The sequence below is a fragment of the Athene noctua genome, chromosome 4, assembly GCF_965140245.1.
Source record: "Athene noctua chromosome 4, bAthNoc1.hap1.1, whole genome shotgun sequence".
NCBI lineage: Eukaryota > Metazoa > Chordata > Aves > Strigiformes > Strigidae > Athene > Athene noctua.
Genome location: NC_134040.1, coordinates 11,002,673 through 11,022,719, shown reverse-complemented (window position 1 = coordinate 11,022,719; position 20,047 = coordinate 11,002,673). Strand labels below are relative to the sequence as shown.

General features: G+C 34.9%; 1 protein-coding gene across 8 annotated transcripts in view; it reads right to left on the bottom strand.

Annotated features, from left to right (window-relative positions):
* Positions 1–1,793: 1,793 nt before the first annotated feature.
* RGS12 (regulator of G protein signaling 12) overlaps positions 1,794–20,047 on the bottom strand; it is a 91,012-nt gene continuing 72,758 nt past the window's right edge. For 5 of the 8 annotated variants that reach the window (XM_074904427.1, XM_074904422.1, XM_074904429.1 and 2 more), the window contains 5 exons: positions 19,181–19,277; positions 17,617–17,693; positions 16,947–17,100; positions 13,700–14,317; positions 1,803–2,574 (listed from right to left, as the gene is read on the bottom strand). In XM_074904427.1, the coding sequence (XP_074760528.1) occupies positions 2,210–2,574; positions 13,700–14,317; positions 16,947–17,100; positions 17,617–17,693; positions 19,181–19,277 (1,311 nt within the window). In that variant the 3' untranslated portion in view covers positions 1,803–2,209. Of the gene's footprint in view, positions 2,575–12,179; positions 13,416–13,699; positions 14,318–16,946; positions 17,101–17,616; positions 17,694–19,180; positions 19,278–20,047 lie in introns of those variants that run through there. The other 3 variants (XM_074904423.1, XM_074904425.1, XM_074904426.1) reach the window with 3 other exon arrangements.

Genomic DNA, 20,047 nt, shown 5'->3' with positions numbered 1-20,047 from the left:
CCCTTAGCTGTCTCATTTTACAGCTGAAGAATTCTGTATTGCTCACTAAAAGTCACTTAAGCACACTTGCACAATGTAAGATAAACAACCTTGTTTCATCTAAAATACTGATTAATAGAGACTGTAATGACTGTATTTGAATTTCAAGCTTTTGTCTGTATGATGTTAGGATTTTATTTTCCAAGACACACAGAAAGTGAAGAGCATATCACAGGTCAAAAAGCCCTCTCTTGAGTCTGACTGGTGTAACGTTGGTCTTGATTAGAACAAAGCCATTAATTTTCCAGAAGAGAGGAAAAAATTGTGGCCATTTACTTGTGCAAACAAATATCCTCTCTACCAAAAAAAAAAAAAAAAGAACACCAAACCATGGGAAAACCACTTTTAAAATACATAGATACTTAAATATTTTCACATCCTTGAGCTATGACTCTGTTATGTTGTGTACCCCACTGGTGATATATAGTACAATGCAAAACAACATACCCTGTGGATCAGTATAGAAGCTTCTCCCTTCAGTACGGATAAAGTCAGCCCGCACGCCGTATGCTATGGCTGTATTTTAACAGCACAGTCCATTACCCAGTTACACCATTCTCCAAGCCCGTTCACTCATATTTCTGCCTGCTGTGTTTCCCCAAGTCTCCAGTATCGTTACACCGCTATGATTTTAGCATGACTCTCAAATTAGTTTTAATTGTGAAAGTTTTTTAAAGAACAGCTATTTTCACAGCATATATCCTCATTCCGTCACACACTGAGTTGAGCCTAATTTTAACAAGGGTTCTCTTCAATATCCATACCAAAATCCTTATCAATGGAAATGAATTAAAGTATTAAAGCTAATAGGTGTTGTGTTCATTTATACCACTGGAGTATTTGATGTGTAACGCTTAAGCTTTAGGAATCTTACTTAACTGTTATAAAATCTTATGTACCTCTCCCTCATCTTACAGATTTGAGTTTAATAAACTGAGTGACTGCCTCCAATATTCTCAGTTATTCAAAAAAATCATGATTCTTGCTATGCTTTAGGAGCAAAGAGAAGTTAAAGAATAATTACTGTGATGCTTTAGACTTACTGCCTGTGTGCATCTGCAGTCTAGGAGCTATGTAACATGACTTTTTAAGTCTCACAATAATTTCAAAGCAGTGAACCACCAGGAGGTCCCAATATATATGCTTAATATTGTTTCACATTGACAAGCAGAGGTCCAACACTCTCATTTCTTCATGTACCCTTTTGCATGTCCAGACTCATAACCTCTCCTGAAGAAATGGTAAAGGAGGAAAAGAGTGAGTGGCAAAAGAAACATGTTCAGTGTTCTTAAGTATCTTTTCCTCAAAACTCCACCCAAGGCTATAAGATTAACTGAAAGTACAATTAATGACAAAAAGAATGAGGGGCACTTAACCACTTATCAAAAGAGCAATAAAAAATTTGCCTTTCCCCAAAGCTAAAAGACACCAAGAGCAGTGATGAGGAGGGGCCTGGACAACCCTCTCACCACTGTGTAATTAGTATATACATTTCTGTATGGAAACGTCACCAGTGTTGGCTATGAGAGCAGCTATTATTCCCAGCACAGGAAATTATCAGCTTTTTTTTTTTTTTCTTCCTACTGCTTGTATAACAATGGTCTTATTGCATATATCCATCCAGGCAATGCATTAGACAAGACTGAATCCCACCTGGACCTCTTCCCAAACGTTATGGGACAGATAGGAAGATATTAAGAAAATAATCCTACTCTTTTTATACCCGTAACTGATTTTACTTCCACTTCAAAAGCCTACCAATGCACAGGGAATCCTGCAGACCAGGAAAAAACGTTAGAAGGTTAAAGTGAAATTATCTTAAATAAAAAGTTTGGGTAGGGAAATTTCAAGTGAGATTGTCTTTATTAAAGACAAGAAGGTAGGGGTGGAAATCGTAACTTTAATTGCACTGTGCAACAGAATTATCCCAGGGAAAATTATATAGAAACAGTAAGAGAACAAAAACATTTAGCTCGATACTTTCATTGAAATATTATTTTTTCATTCTACAAGTTCTAACTCATATCAGAACAGATGGTCTGACAGGCTCGTTGAAGGTAACTGGGTACTGAAAACAACTCGTAACTTGCAGGAACATGTCTCTAAGGCATATCTCCACTGCTGCTGATGCCAAGCAAAAATACCAGAATTCTTAATTAAAAACAGAGATTTAAACAAAAGTAGCTTTATACTGATTCTCAGTGCCCTTATTCTTCTCACTTTTGACAGTAATCAGAGATGGAAGGTCTGATGTCCTATAAACTCCAGTCCTCATCCTCCCTTGGCAAGATCTCAGTTCAGAGATGTAACCTTCAAAGCTGAGGTTCCCTTCAGAATCATCACAGGAGCGTGTGCCAATGTCTTCCAGTTTGACTCCATCCACATCGATTATCCTGTTTACAGGGAGCTCCGTTCCAGGGTTCTCTCTCACACCAGGAGAATTAAAGCTTCTGCTGGTCTTCACTCTGTGAGAGGTCTGCTCACAGGAGCTTCCTGAAGATCCTTGTGAATCTTTCTTCTTCCTCTGGTTTGCACCTAGCCAGAATTAAAACAAACAAACAAACAAAACAAAAAAAGGGAGAGTTATATATCTTCTGGTTTTAGCAGTTTTCAATACTGCGGCCTCATCTGAGGTCCTAATGGTAGATAGTCAGTTAGGCTATTCCTCCACTCCATCAAGACTTATTGATGTTACCAAGTAGGTAACTAAACAGTAGATCTCAAAGATAAATTTAAAATGTTAATACCTGTCTTAATTTAGCATGTTTCAGATTTTTTTTAAAAGACTCCGTTAAAAATAACTACTTAGTATAAATTTGTAGAGCTTCTACTGGGGCAGAGCAGGAGATGTTCCTTGACTTGCAGTGGTCTCCAGTACCAGATCTCTGCTGAGACATTATTTTTACTTGGCTAGAGATTAATTCTCTAGCAGGCTAAGAAAGGATGATTTGAAGTTGCAGTTTACTGTCCGGAACTGCAGCCAAGCAATTATGGGCCATGGTTTACAGGACAATAATAAATAATGTTCTGAAAGGCTTATACATTCAACAAACACCTGAGTTATGTGTGATTTTAACCTTGAAGTTTCTTTTTGGTACAGTGATTCTAAAATCACAATTGTTAGGATTTGAGGTTATTCTCTAGATCTACTCATACAAAGTCATCCCAAATTAATCCTAGATTAAATCCTTGAGCTCCCCAAAAGGTAATTTTATGTTTGGTATGACACCGCAAACTGCTAGGCACTTCTTAAAGCAAATGCAGACAAAGCTGTTTGGCCTGTTTCAACAGGCAGCAAGAAGGGAAGGATGAAGAATGGGTTGATTTCATGATTCGCACTATGGTTATCAACACGATTTCTGTAGTTGAGGTGCCCCCACCGTAATGATATAAAAAGTGGAAAAATTTTCAGGGACAGAGAACTGCTTTTATTATACCAACTGATAACCAAGAAAAAGAAGAGAAACTGTCAAGGCACAAAGGGGTTCCATTTCATATTTAGTTTCTTTTTTCCACATATAGAAGCTGGTCTTTTAAAAGATACCATCTTATCTGATATGCCTTACTGAAAAAAATTTTAAACTTTTTGTCACAGTACACACAAGTGCCTGACTAGCACATTTAACCACACAAATCCCATGTGACTTGTGTGGTTAAATCCCATAGATGGCTTTGAAATCTTTTATTTGTGTTTGTTCCACAAAGCGATGTATACAGTTTTTTGCAAGAAAAATAAATTTCAATGTATAATCATCGTAATCAAGAAACTTTTGATATGGAGAAGGGAAAAAATGCGAATGAAAAGGACAAAAAAAGCATTTCATACTGTTTCAACCAAATGATTCCAGGTTCCTCTCAAGGGTTAAAGGTTTCTATTTAATGAAGTTAAAATTCTAAATGGTAGAATAATATTTTAGTGTTTTAGCTACAGTGCAGCCCCACATTAATAATGTGGATATTCCACATCAGTAATGCTTGCATTTTTTCACATCCAGATGAATTAGATCAAACTCCAAACAAATCAGCTGAGCAATAGCAGAGAGAAGGCAGAAAGCTTTCTCAGCCTTGGTAGCCCAGCATGACTTCAGCCTACTAAATTACCACCAACATTTAATGGGACTCTATTACGCTTCATCTTCCTACTGCAGCTGAACACTGGCTTAATTTTAACTGCTGTTTGCATGGCTGTGGTGTAAAATGCTATTCTTCTACTCTAAAATGTTTATCTTAACATGAATGTACCGAATTGTACTCTTGATCTTTTTAATCTACTATTCTGTGTCCTTTGAGGAAGATCTCTAATTCTCCTTTCAAGTTTGTTTAAAAGATACACTAATTTCTAAAAAGCCATACTAATGATAAATTACAAATGGTTTGCACTGACAGAGCATGAGTCATCCAGTTGTCCTAGTGATGAGAATACATCCTTCTACTAAATGTAATGTAAAGAAACAACTTTGATGGTGGTGTAAGGTCTCCTAGCTCTGTTGACCTGAATAAAGTTGAGACACTTTCCACGGTCAGAAGATACAGCATGCATTAACAGGGTACAAAAGATGAAAGAGCTGGAAACTCCTACAGAGGAACGCTATGGAATGTGTAAGTATTGCTGTATTTATTTGGTTGCTAAGTCCTTCCACAGCTAAATATAAGAAATGCCATTAAGTCTTGGAATTATGGTGTTACTGTGTCACCACATGAAGCAACTGGTCTTGCAAGTTGTCTAATAGGAACAAAGCAAAAATAAGGTCAGTTACCTCTCAGGCTTCACAAGACATAAGCCCATCTGAAGAGGAATAAATCCGTATTATGGGCAGGTTTTTATATTAATGCCCTTTCAGGAGCAATCCCTCTGAAGCATCTAATAAATTACTACTAGAGGCAGGACAGTGACAGGACTTATCTCAAATACTGGTTCAAAAGAACGGGGAATTCCTAAGGGGTGATACTGTGAAGATGGCTTTCCTTTTCCTGGCAGGGTAAAAAAGATCTTGGCTCATCTACAACAAAAGGAAGATGATTTCAAGAGTAGCACTACACTGAAAAAATATTTTAATGTGCTTTTTTTCTCATTTTTAAAAACTAAGTACTTATGCACAAACTATTTAGCACAAATAATAGGAGATATTCCCCAAACCATCTTGTGTGTAAATGTATCCCACAAGTTTTAAAACAGACTCAAGAGTTGCATATACTCAGTGGAGCTTTTTACGAGGCTTAAATGATGCCCACAACACTTCTACACTGGTCCCCTCATACTCTCTTTCTGTGTAACAAATATCTGAGCAAACTCTGCTATGCAGGGCACCATCTAAGGTGCAGAGAGCTTTCACAGATAAAATTTCACATATTCTTGCACTAAAGTGATGAAAACCTTCATGGATATCTCTGCAGATTGCTTTGCCTTGCATAAGGGATGTCAGGAATTATATTACATTTTCCCAAGCCTAACCTGTCACATGTCCTACCTAACTTCGGAAGGGAAAGGAAGCCAGTGCTTAGGGCAGTAGTTGCACAGATTAATTTCCAAACAGACTGGAATAGCATAATCACGCCTATTGGTAATCTTCACCCTCCCCCTGCTAAGCATATCTCACAACTCTAAGGGAATTTTCCCAGGCATCTGATCCCATTAATATGTTCCAGCTGGTTTAAAGATGGGATGATGCATGTCGTCTTCCGTCATTAAACTGGAGATGTCCTGTTCTACAGACTTGCAGCTAAATGACTGCTTAGAAGGTTAAGTGCACCAGTTTGCATTTTTCAAAAGGTTAATAATCAGGTGCTCTTTTGGCTCATCTCCTGACTTCCTTTATCAATATTCCTCTTTTTCAGGGATTTTGATTTTGTGTATTATTCTCAAGCTCTCTGAATTTAACATTATGATTACACAAAGTGTCTTCACAGAGGAAGACAAAGATGGATTTTTCTTCTTCTGTATAAAATATTCCTCAAGCTATAAGTAAGATCTAAACAAGATATCAGAAGACATGGTCTTCAAAGTAGTTTAGGATCAAGGGAACATTTGGCCAAATTCCAGGCAAAGGTAAAGTCATAAAAAACCTGAAAATTTCAGGAACAGCATTAACTGTCAAATGTAGATGATAGGATCACAACAACCATAACCCTAATGCAGATGCCTGGGATTTAAAGGTCCATCCATAACATCTTGCAGGGATACTGTTTATATACCAAAATTATTAGATCCATTTACTTTCAACGTGCCAAATTTTAGTTATGATTCACTTCTTAAAGCATAATTTAGATCTGATCTGAAATTAAGCACCTATAGCTTTAAGCGATCAATACTCGATACAGTTCCATCCAAACCATATTTATCTCTTGTTATAAAAGCAAGATGATATTTATGAAGTTTCACTGCAAGAGATGAGCTCTGTATTTGAAAGTCCATACTTAGTGGATTTCATATATGACAATGTTAAATTCTATTCCAACACTATTCTTTTCCAACAACATCTCCATATAGACAGACACCTCTTCTATGTAGATTCAGCATTTCTCTTCGCAGTCTACCTTTGCTAAAATCCTACTGTTCTTGTCAAAACCATTTTCTACTTAGATGGCTCTCAGTTCTACTGAAAGATAACAATGCTGACTTCTGTACTGTTGATTCCAGGCAATCAACTTCTAACGTCAGAGAGGATCAGATATTCAGTTAAAAAGCATGAGTTTAATGATTCTGTGCTGACTTACAGCAGGTAAGAATCTGTTTGAAGTATTTCATACTTACAATTCTTGTGAAAAGAAGTCACCAGAACTTTCAGGAACAATTCCTATTATTTACTGACATATACCACCCCCAACTGTAAACAGCCATTTTCAGTCTCCAAATTAATAAGACTCTGCTGTGTTCTTTAATGCAAAAAGGTTGGGCAGATACTATCCTTATCTCAGATTCCATAAAACAAGCTGTTGTAAGGTGACAACATGCTGCCTGAGAGAGCACTTTTTTATACGAGACTTAAAAAAGGAGCTTTCTGATGGTCACTTTGGCAGTGGGTGTTCACATCAACGTCCTGGAAATACTTCAGTAGAAGTAACTCCCTCAAGATACAGGTAATCTGGCAGTTTCATTATGTGAAAGACAACTTCTCCCTTCGTGTCCTGAACTGTTGGGAAATGGTACTTCAAAATTTTAGCCTTCCCAGATTTGGATTCTTTTAAGTAGTAGATAAATTACTTCCACACTGGCTGGTATACTGTCAGTACTGTAAGTATTTTTTTAAAAAAGTTGTGATTTAGACCTCCAGAGGGAAAAGAATACTTTACATTTAAGATTTAGAATTCTGCAGGTTAAATTTCCTTTAACAGTTTCCTTCATCTCTTCAACTAAAACAACACCGAGGAGAAAAAAGGATTTAATAAAATATATCTACCTACAGTTTATGCTAAATCTTTTCAAAGGAAATCTGACTTTAAATGGTGTATTTCACTTGCATGATGAAATAGCAACTGCAGCATATGCTTGGTGCCTTAAAATCTGACTCAGTAACAATGAAGGCATCAAGCTCGGAAATTGATTATTCTACAAAGAGCGATACTCTGCATACCAGTCTATTTACTTTTGTCCAGGGAATTTTTGGAATACATTTGTAGTGTTAAGTTTAGAAAGACAGGGTGGATAGAAATTCTTCCATTGCATTCATCTCAAAAGCATTCATAAGAACAAAGCACTAAACATTATTCAGAAAGACAAATTCTGAATATTACATAGAAGAGGGAGCTGGTATGACTACTACTGCTCACCAGTGGCATATATAATCAAAAAAGGAAACACTTCAAACTGTGTTTGCTGAGGGCAGTGACCTTTTATATACATGGCTGCAGCAGCTGCTGAAGGGAACTGCACACAACATTTAAAATCCAGGAACAGTTCGAGAATAAATAAAAGTTCTGGATTTTGATCCCAACTGACATGCATGCCCTCAATAACGCTAGCCAATTTTCTTAAACTTTTTCTCCACTGCTAAAATTGAAATAATTTTTGAATACTTTCTCAGCAGCAGACATGACAAAACACCTCTGCAACAGTCTCCAAATATTCAGCCCTCAGCTTGATCATCCAGTATTTTTTGTTAACATTCATTTTGCTTTTCCATCAGTACTCGGTAACTGAAGGTTTAATTATTGCAGAGAGTAATATGTTGGGAAATGGTGGATTGAATTACTTGAATCAGTTTTAATTTAACCTGCCATTCATTGTTATTTTTCAATTAAGAAATTCTAAAATGTGGTTTAGCAGTGCTTGCAGTTACATTTCAACTAATAATTCAACTAAGTACCTTTCATCACCCAAATGTAAGCCATGTGTTTGCATAGGTCTGGTTTTAGCTTGTGTGCATTTGGTTCAAAGAGCAGTTGTGATTTTTCTAACATTTTATCTAGTCAGTGAAAAAAATTGTAATTCTTTCTAAAATGCATGCCTTGCTGTTTGATTGAAATAAGCTTACATTTCAAATAATGATTCCTCAAGGCCTTCCTTGCTTCCTGGTTGTCTACTCATAGCATAACTCTCCCTCTTTGTTTTATTATTGATCTCAGTCATGTACTACATGCAATTGTCCCATTTAATCATGATCTGATTAAAAGAAGATTAACAGATTCTGGCCTTAGTATTACTGGATCCCCACAAGTACTTCTTTATATTGATCCAGAAACCAATTATGTTCTATAAAATTACACAGGACCAGTAAGGATGTAATTAACTCCAGGACAACAGCCTTTGATAAAAATAACAATTTACATTATTTTTACAGCTTTTAAGTCATAATCCCTTCCTCTTCTTACATTTTTATTTATGTTTTCATTTATGTGGTTATCTTGATTTACACATGAAACACCGCTGGATTATGTCTAAAATATGCCACATGAATTAATGGATTATGTAAAATATTAATTATATAAAATATTATAGAATCTGTTACAAAAATAAAGGTTTCTTTTTAACTTGTTAAGAAATATGCATGATCATTTTTAATCTCAACTATCACAAAGTTTATTGCGCTTGGAATTCATTACCCTTTCAACTGAAAAGTTTAGAAGCCAAAAAGTGAAAGTCACAGAAATACCGCTGATATTATCTGATCTCTATTCCTCAGTCGTAGCATCCTGCGTTCTCTCTGTGAATAGTAAAAAAGAGCAGTTGGGAGGGTTTTTTTGTCTTTGGGAACAATAGCCAGCCTCAGGCTCTGAGAGTCCACCCTGACATTTCATTTCTGCATAATTTATCTTTCAAAACAAAAACATCCTAGCACTGGTACTAACAATCCCATTTCTGAAAGAATTCTTCCCAATAAGAAAGGAAGCAAGTTTATTCTGAGGATACGATTGCCCATCTATTTCAGAAACAAGCATTGTCTTCAAAAAAGTTAAGTAACTCTTTATCTTCCATAGCCATATTATCAAAGCATAATTCCAGAGAGTTCAGCATACTTTTGTTTTCTCTAGCTGGCTCCCTATCTTAACCAATGACATGATATACCTATCAAAAGGGAATTTTGAATAAACTCTTTATTCGACTGAATTGCTGGATCAAGTTTAAAATAATCTACTCAAAAAAACCCTTTCTTACTTGGTAGGCAATAATTCCATTGACTGTAACTGTAATTTCATTTTAAGAATACTTCTCACCCTAAATGCAAAAAAAAGGGATTTTTTTTTTTGTTTTAATAACAGAAGAAAGAACAAATTGATGGAATCACATCTGTAGCCTGTGCACCTTTGGTCTGGATTGCTGCAAATTGTCCTGTCTAAGGATGAAATGGTACTCCCTGAAAAACCCCAATTGCTACCAAGACTAAATGCCCACCTACTTTGTAGTAGAGGCAACAATCACAGTGAACAACTCACAGGCCCCAGTGGAATACTGCTAAATAAATAATCTAAGGTAAGGCCTCTGGCTTAATATTCACAGCTCTTGAGAGGACTAAAGGTTTGAAAGACTGCCTGTCCCCATGACAGCTACTTTTCACTTGGATAACGAACGTGCCTAACCCCCTGGGAAAAACTGGACAACATTCAAAGTACCCAGACTATACCATACAATTAACAACAATAACAACAACAACAACAAAAAAAAACAAAGAGATTAAATCAGTATCTTAACACTTTCAAAAATTAATGCATCACTTGAGGTTAATTACACCACACAATAATTAAGTTATTTCTTCCACAGATGGGTACCACTACCATTAGAAGTAGAGACATGAAGTAAGCACATTTCGGAATTAGTCTTCGGATTCCAGAAAACCCTGATTTTTAAAGTGGGAAATTTGCCAGAACTAGCAGACCTACTCAAAAATAAAAACATTTTCTCTAAGTGAGTAACACAAGTAGAATTAGTAATGATCTTGTGTTGCAAACTGATTTACTTCACAGCTAAATATTACTGCAGTATAAACACATTTTACTTAAGAAAGTTAAGATCTGTGTTTGAAAAGTTGTTCTCAAAAGCTCCAAGTGATGCAAACCTCTTTTCATTACATTGTTCATATTCTGCGTTCTAGATCTTCAAGTGAAAAATACGTCAAGAGTTACCCATTACAGGGATGGATCCTGGCCTGGCTTTGCTACATCAGCCTGCGGTTAGCGAATTGTTCCCTGCAGAATATGAGGGTCTACCTCATCCCCCCAGCCCTTTTCCCAGTACATACAATCCCAATGTATAAAATCCCAGTGCACAGTGTAAGCATACGCGTCATTTGCCTTTATACCAACCTGAAACCAAGACTACAGACCTCTTTAAATTATTGTAGTCATTATTTTTTATCCCAACATTTTAATTCAATAAACCAATCAGAAATGTATTTCCCATTGATAGGAGATTATGAATGGAGAACCATTAAAGCACTTAAAAAAGCAACCATTATTAATGATTTAGTCCTTTGAAATACCGATTCTTGACTGGAGATGAGTTTCCAGCAGTCTTTATTATAATAACTGTACATCACTGAATAGTCTTTCCATGCAAACACCATGAAATCATGAAGACAGAAAAGTTTTGTTTCAGCCCATGTTTTTTCCATAAAATCACCGTTCTTTTGTAGAATACAGTTCCCATAAAATAGTAGTGTACTGTGAGAAGAGTGTAAAATAGTGTATTCAGTAAGGTTGTAGCAAAAAAAGGAAGGTGTTTTACATCTTTTAGACTTTTGTTATTCCTCAAAAAAAAAATAAATCTGGTTTGTTGCAAAGCTAAGAGAAACTAAAATTTTAGTTTTGCAAAATTATTTTTTGATTACTTAAAGGTCTCTCACAGTGACTGTGACAGAAAAATAAAACAGAATCACCAGTCAAAGAGTAGACCAGTTGGAATACATGAAAATTAAAATCTCTTTAAAAAAAAAATCAATTCAGTATGTAGAATATTTGTGGTGGAAAAGCCTGAATATTTTAAAAGGGGAACTGCTACAGGACTTTCAACTGCTTTTTCTTTCACGGAGGCCCACGACTACGTGGGAACACAGTGACTTTTGGAAAAACTACATTTTCAGCCCCCAGAACACAATGAGACCTAGGTAACAGCACGACAAGCCTCTCTGCAGTGTTCTTGTTTTGTTTTGTTTTTTTAAATTAGGCTTCACAGTACTGTTAGGTAGGACCCATCTCTAAGAATGAAAAGGGCAGTGCAGTCTCCAGCGCCCATCCAACCCTTCGTGTCTTACCCAAGATAACCAAATAAAGAGATTGTTATATTGGTTACTCCACATCAAATGAACTGAGATCACCAGCTCATTTCTTGAAGACCAGGGAAGAATTGCTTTAGTTTAATATAAGAAGGAAAGTGATGAATATAAAGTTTAGCCCAAGAACCCAAAGACAGAAGAGACTCTCCTTTCAGGAGTTGCTATTATGACTCATTTAAAAGAAATCTGTCTTATCTGCCTTCCGGTGCACATGTCAATGCTATGGATTTCACATGTGACCCATGAGCATCTCAAGACAGCATTTGCCCTCTGATATGATACTATTAACAAATATAACATTTGCAACTTTGTCTCACGGTAATTGCTAGTTCACATATATTAATCTGTTTGGTATTAGAAGATAATTTCAATCAGAATTCTTAATCCAGGACTGAAAGAACTGTTTTTAAATAAAGAAGAAAATCAAAGCTTAAAACCAGTTTGCGTAACTAGGTCTAGAATTTATTACTCCTGAGAGAACAAAGATACAAAATACATGTGAAAACTACACAAAGATTTCTACAAAGTAAAAAGTAGAAAGAGGGAAAAGGGAAAGCTACAGTTCAGTGGTTACACAGAAACGTATGGCATGCATTAAAATATTGTAAATTCTTGAAGTTTTTTTTAAGTGCAAATGGTTTTTTTAACAGTTCTCACTTGAAAAATATGCAAATTGATACCTATGTGTACACTTGTCATATTATCAGAAAGACACCAACACAAATCTATGCATATACACATCAATATGTCTGAAGTACATTTTGTGGTTTTGTTATTCGTAGGCACTGGTTACAAGTCGGTTCAATACTCAGTTTCAGAAATTAAGTGGTAGTGTTTATAGAACATTTCTCAAATACTACTAATAAAGGAATTATTTTTTTTAAAATACCAAGAGGATGTAATAATTTGCATTGCCATTTATAAGCATCCAACAACCGAAGAAGTATTTACAAATCATCAACCATACAGATAAAGAACAGTATCAAATACTCTGTGTAAAAAGATAAATAATTAAAATGTATATTCCCACATCACAAAGAAATGTGATCATACAAATTATGGCACCATATGTTTGTGAAACATCAAAAATAAATGTAGCACATAGATACCTCTTCTTATATTTTACATTAAGATGTACAGTATAATGACTGTAAAATGTCAATGTCACAACACCCATTGTCTTCAAACTCTTGTTTCTGGTAATAGCAATTATTATTAGAGTCTGTGTTTATAAAGAAATACCATACTTCAGCCTTGGGCTAATATTGCTCTGTGATATTGCTAAACCATGAAACTTACATCCTAAAAAAAGTTATATTTTCTTTATTTTCTTGAAAATTATCTAATAGAAAGAGCTATTTGACATGTGAATATTCGGGGAGAAAGTGTGGTAGATGCAATCTGTTTCTCTGTCTAGCAAAGCATGGGTTAAAAAAACCTAACATTTTTATTTTTAGTCACAAATATGTAATTTATTAGAGAAATATTTTTTATCCATTTCAAATTTTATTCATAAACAGCGCTGTAATTTTCAACACATAATTAGGGTTCCCGCTAAAGCACTTAAACTTCCAAACCCTAATCATGTATCTCATTATGACAAATGGATCAGAAAATCTGGAACATAACAGTGCCATGGAGCTCAAAATGCTGATATCCTGTTTTGTATTCCTAGGGTAAAGAATGAGATAATTATAGCATATGGATGTATTTTAAAGGTTTGTCTGCATGTGTCCATTTTTGGTCACACGCCAAATCCAAACAAAAGTACATTATTAAAGGCAACCAGAAGTATTACAGTTAGCACAGACTAAGGCAATGAAAATTTTTTTTGTAAAAAAAATTAAGGTGCAGAGAGAATTTTTTCTTGTTTTAATGGGTGCCAAATACTGATTAACAGTGCCAAGGAAAAGTAGTTTTACATAAAAGGAAAGACTATTAAAATCTAGAAATACCTGAATTGGATCTTTGAAATCCAGATTTTTCCTGATTACCTGCAAAAGGAGTTGGGGGTGGGTAGTTGGCTTCTGTGAGTTTACTGACGTCAGATGGTGGTGTTGGTGGTGGCGGTGGTAGCAAAGTGCTGTTAGGGCTACTAATATCTCCTTCAGCCACAAGAGTCAAGTCTGCCACATTCTCATCATCTACCATCTGTATGCCTTCAGCTTGCAATTCTCTCGACTGCCTTTTCCATATTGTTGCATTGTTTTCCTGTGCATGCGGAATTGGAGACAATGCAGTATTAAAAGGAACACTGAAAGTCTTCTGACTATGAAGTGCTGTCAAGGCAGATTTATGCTTATTTTCTGAGTGACCCATTTTCTTAACTGAATTTTCATTAAAGTTTTGTAGGGACTCCTGTTTTCCACTTGGTGATGTACATCCATCCTTGCCATCATTTTTTGAAACTCGCTTGTTGAGGCCTTTAGAGCCTGTGGGAGTAGATGAGGATGGTTCTGGTCCAGTGGGAGGTAAACGAAGAAAGTCAGGAAGAATAAGGTCTTCTTTCCTTAGCAGTCCACGTTGGTCATCTGCTCTGTTACTTTGAGCTTTGGATATGAGTTCAAAAAATTCTATTGGGGAAAAACCCAAAATTGACAAGTTTTTGTCAGAAAGTGCAATGTCATTAAAACGTACATTTTCAGCACATTTACTTTCCATGAAGATCTTCAATTCTTTCAATGCTGCCTTGAAATAAGATCCCATGTTAATTAGGAACTTTTTCAATTGCAGCAATGTTCGCTAGCATCACTATAATTAAGATCATCAGGCTTGCTATTGTAAGAGTTTTGCAGTTTAGAACAGCTGCAATTCACTGAGCCTTGAACACATCTTCTATTTTATGCAGTTAATAAATCTGTACACATACACATAGGATTTTTTAATTCTTTATACAAAACAAGGCTCTTGGTCTTACTGACAATGGGTGCACATTTTTATATTCTGGATGGTTTTTACTCATCATAACCCAAAAATAGCCATGCCATTTGAAAGTTCAAAGATTCAAAATGTTGCAAACTTCCTTGTTATATTGAATTTCTCTCAGTTTAATAATATTTTATCACAGTTTAAATTCAATTCATAGTGTAGTTTTAATCCAGGATGTTATCATCACCGGGCATGATCAGATGATGATTTAAATAACCCCTTTTTACTTTGTGCTGCAATGAATCAGTAGCATGCAGGTAGTCAATGACCATTAAATGAGCCATTAGTAAAAGGGATGGGGCAGCTTTTCATCGAGTTTTAAACACAATTAGAAGTGATTTTCTGATCATGTCCTTAATGATGTCCAATGGTTTAATGTTTCTCTATATAAATAATATTCATAGTAAATCACCACTGTTCTAGAAAGTCTCAAAACTTGGCAACAAGAAACGTATCAATCATAAGCCAAGAATTATACAACTCCTCAAAAAAAGAAACGTCACAACAATAAACAAACTCTTTGGTACAAAACATATAAAAATACGGAATTCTTAATATAGGGTCTCTATATATCCTAATTTCTCAATAAGACAGCATTGAAACTATGGAATGTTAAAGATGCTTAAAAGGGCCATCTCCAACAGATTAATTAAAATCAATAGTTTCAACCCAGCTTATAAAGACTGTTTGAAGCAAAAGTCATTACAAAATGAAGTACAGAGTGTTAGTATCAGTTTTAACTTAGCATAATATGAAGTCACACACTTGCACTTGTATGACCTTATTCCTAATCCTCTATTCATATTTGGCAGGCTTTGCAATGTATTTGTAAAAATGACTTTTTAACATGCTTTGTCAAATGCCATGAAATCTGAACATAGCCAAGATGGAAGCTTCAAAATGCTTCTTATTGCCAAAGTTTTGCAAAATGGCGGTATGCATATTAAAACATGCAACATTGCTAATGTGTGTCATACAAAAATGTTCCTTTCTGAAATTTCAAACTTCATAGAACAGTTGTTTGGTTTTTTTTCATTAAAAAACGGTCTACAACATTTGGTAAGCATTTTCCGAACTTGAACAAATTTCACAAAATTCAAAATAAAATGTGAAAGCCTCGAATTCTGAAGTTTTCAAATTATGTTAATGTTTTACTCAGCCCTAGGAAGAAAAATGAAAATATTAAAATATGGAAAACAAGTTAACAAAATAGTAAGCAACAGAAAATAATTTAAAATGTACTAATATCTTGTAATAACACATATTAACAAACACCTATTTTGCAATAAAATGTTTAACCACAGCATTTTTTTCAATTCCAGTCAGTGGACATTTATTCACAGATGAACATTCATTTGCTGTATAACTGTGCATAACCAGGTTTTGGATACGCATAGTAGGTAGCACCAGCAGTAAATTTTAATCTGTGGGTAAAATATGTCCTCTGGTCTTTTTCTACTTGGGAAAAAGGGGAGGAATGTGTAGGGCTAACAAGACAGATAATTGCTTCAGTTAATGCCGTAGGGCAGAGGGTGGTATGTCAAGATTTCTACTGCTACACTGTTTTTATTCTTCTTCCTCCCATGGACATCTTTCTATAAGAAAGCAAATTCTCTTACAAGTTCTTTTCCGGTGATATCATGAAAACTATTAAGATGTAATTGAAGGTAAAAATAGAACTCAGACTATACAAGATTACCTAAATAACCTCTTTGCTTATTTCTACTTCTAACCACCTTTTCAGAGCAGTTATTGAATGTAAACCAAGCTTTCACTCTTGCCCATCACAGCTCCTCCACAGTCATCAGACTGTACTCCCTGACTGTTACAGAGTTTAGAAGAAAATTTTCAAAAATTCTTACCTGAGTAAGTTAGGGTCTACACCATTGTGCAGAATGCCTCTCAGTGAGTTGAAGACTTTTATGTAAAGGTGAACAGAAAGGCAAGCTTCTACATGGCTTGCAAAGGGTATCAAATGGGATATTCAACTGCAGTTGAGTAACTAATTCCTTTCTATTTTACTGGAATTAGGCAGCTTTCACTTTTGAAAATCTCACTAGGCACCTACACCTGTCTTTGGGTATTCTTAAAATTTTACCTTCAGCTTCAAAAACTTCACAATTCAAAACACGGTATTGAACAAAAATATAAGGATCATGGCTATGATTTTCACAATGCAGTATTAAACACATGGTACCTTTTCCTACACAGATATAAAATTCTCATTTTTCTAAGACTACTTATGTTAATACGTAAACTATAAAGTTCACATACCCTCTGCTTCATCCAAATTTATTTTCTGACATTTTTTTTTCCCAATCTTTGCAATAGAGTCTTCTCTCTTTGACAGCCGGACTTCCCTAGCATTTTTTCCATTTTCGCCTTTCATTTTGATAGAATTAGACTTTCCTAGAGTTCTTCCCTCTCCCTGCATTAGAAGGAAAGTTAAGGTACTACTTAAATTTAGGCTACATCATTGTGTACATAATATGGTCTAAGTGAATAAAAAAGTTATTTTGAAAACATATTTCTCTAACACCACCACAACAAATATTTTAATTTAATTTTGATTACTGCAAATAACATTTGCCACAGTAGATCCCAAAAATGTATAAACAAACACAATACTCTTTACTCTGAAGAATTCACATTACCAAAAGGGCCTTTGAATTTCAGAGTAACTCAAACATTTTCAAATATAGATAAACCAATGAGACACAAAACAACAAATAAAACACAGTGAAAGGGCTATTTCATTCATCACGAAGTTCTCACAAATAAATGCTGTTGACAGTGGAAAAATACCAGATGAAATAAAGTTATACTCAATCTAGTTACATAATTTGGCTGATTCAAAATCATAGATGAATGCAGCTTGTAGTATAGGATTCCAGAAGGAAACAAAAGATGATTTAAGGGACAAAAATCATTGCAGAAGACTTACAGTAGACACTTGACTTCTTGAAGTAGTTACAGTTGCACTCTGTTTTACGGATGCACCTTTTTGTTTATCTGTAAACACTGAACATAAACATACCTTCTGTAACTCAAATTCATAATTTTTTTAAAAAGTAATATTTAAGTGAAAATGATGCACAAAGCAGATTTTTTTTTTTTAAATTTCTCAAAACTGTACTCAGAAAAAAAGTGAGCACAGTTGATATCCCTGATACTTCTCAGTCAAAACCTACCAGAATCTCCCTCTCATCTTCAAATTTTCCTAATGTTATCAAATATTTTTAAAGATGCTGAAGTTTCATTTAGATCTCCTAAATTTTCAGTTCATTTAGATCAAGCAGCTTTTAAAATCTCAGCTACTAATTCAGTTTGTAATTCTCAAATCTAGAATTTAAACAAGAAAAAAACATTCAGCAGAAAAGATCATTGAAAGGTCATGTTGTCACTTTTCAACCTGCTTTGTGTATCATTTCCTAGACATTGCCATATCGTCCTTAACTTCAAAGTAACTAAACAGCTCTTTCAAATTACATCTGCCTACAACAAATATACTAACCAAAGACTGAACTGCAAACACAGAATCATGGCCCTTTTTCACTGGTATATTGCCACAGAATGAGCCTACTGCTACAAAGATCCTCTATGATTTAGGCTTTTATAGCAGCTGGCAGCACACAGCATTACAGTTTTACTTTTAATCCTTAAGGTAACTGTGAGAGTATTATCTTTTTTCAAAATTGCAATTGGTTCTGTTTCCTAGAAAAATGACAAATCTGATTCTCCTCAATACCTCCATCTTTATTCTCCTAGAACTTTCCCAAAGAGGATCGCTAATCTAAGTCAGTTTAATTTAGCCACATCTAAATTCATTTTTAAAACTAAGTGTTCTATATCTAGACAAAGGTCTCCTAATGAAACCAAACCTTTACTCACAAGGTGACTTACCTTACTCTAGCATGTTAATTGTGACAAAAGATTGTCAGATGTTCAACTGATTAACTTCGATTTTTCAAATTATTTTGTCTGAAGAAATCACAAATTATGTCCTTTTTAGTATTATCTCCAGAAATCATCACTTAAAACCGGAGATGTAGGCTCCGCTACTTTCTCATGTTAAAGAAGGGTGTTATCATAGCAGTATATATAGCTGCTGTACAGACTGCATCTGTTTTATTTATACAGAATGTTTCTTATGAATTAATTGCCAAATTCACAGAAGATATTTGGCATTTTATTCTCATAATTATTACTAGGCACTATGACCCTAAACGTGCGTGTGTATCTATGGCTGAGTGCAAGTACATTATTCAGGTATTAGCAGGGCAAAATTTCTTACAGCAACAGTAAACTACTAGCTATCAACAGATGAATTTATTCTTCAATCTTTAGAAACCTCACTCCTTTTCAGTTAAAAAGAATATATGCTACATGTGACATACATAAATGTAATCACATTTATCTCACCTTTGCATCAAAAGAAAAAACTCTAATGAGAGTCAGGGTTTATGAAACTGACGACATCATAAATAAAAGCTTTTATGCCAACTTACCTCTACCCTTTGTTGGCTCTCTTTCATCTAGAACAACCCGCTGACCATCCAGATTAGATATAGGGACACCAAGATCAAGTGGTTCCTGCTCACCATTCTAAAGTCGGATCACAGTTTGTATATAATAGAGAAAAAGCTGTTTTCAGAACAAATTTATGTAGTCTGACATTTTTTGAAAGAAAATGAGCAAAGCATTTTTACATTTCAGTGTAGCCTCAATATATCTTTCTTCTACCACTCTAAAAATGTGCATTTCATTTGTGTAAAACTACCTTGATGGCAATGAGTTTAACCCATTTATGTGAGAGGAATGTTATTTGGGGAATAAAAAGATAGGAGAAAAAAAAAAAAATCCAATTTGAAAGCATGCACAAATACTCTAGGACCATTCGTGTGCATGTTACTTATCATATTTTTCAGAAGAAGTTTGAGATTATTTTTTATTCCAAATTGGTTGCATTTTGTTAATTTTGTAATTTGATTAAATGAAGTTATTTTAAAAGCATGGACTAGGTCAACCAAGACAGTCTACATTTTAGGAATACCACAAAAGTAACTTTCCATTCCTCAATATTCCAGCCAAGTGTTTAGTAGTGGAGAAGTTAAATCAGTATGCTTCCATATAAATTTTCTGCAAGGGGATTTGAGGAAGCTTTCATGATTCCCAGGATAATGGAACAATAGCTTTAACTAATCTAAATCAACTTTCCCTGGCTAATATTGAGAAAACTTGATCTCTGGAAGAAGCTAAATTCAGGGTCTACTATTTAGTATATTGGATTTATTCCAAAGGAGAATATAAAACAGACACAGACTAAAGCTTTGAGGTAGTTACTATTAAGCATAATGGTCATGACTACTTGTGTA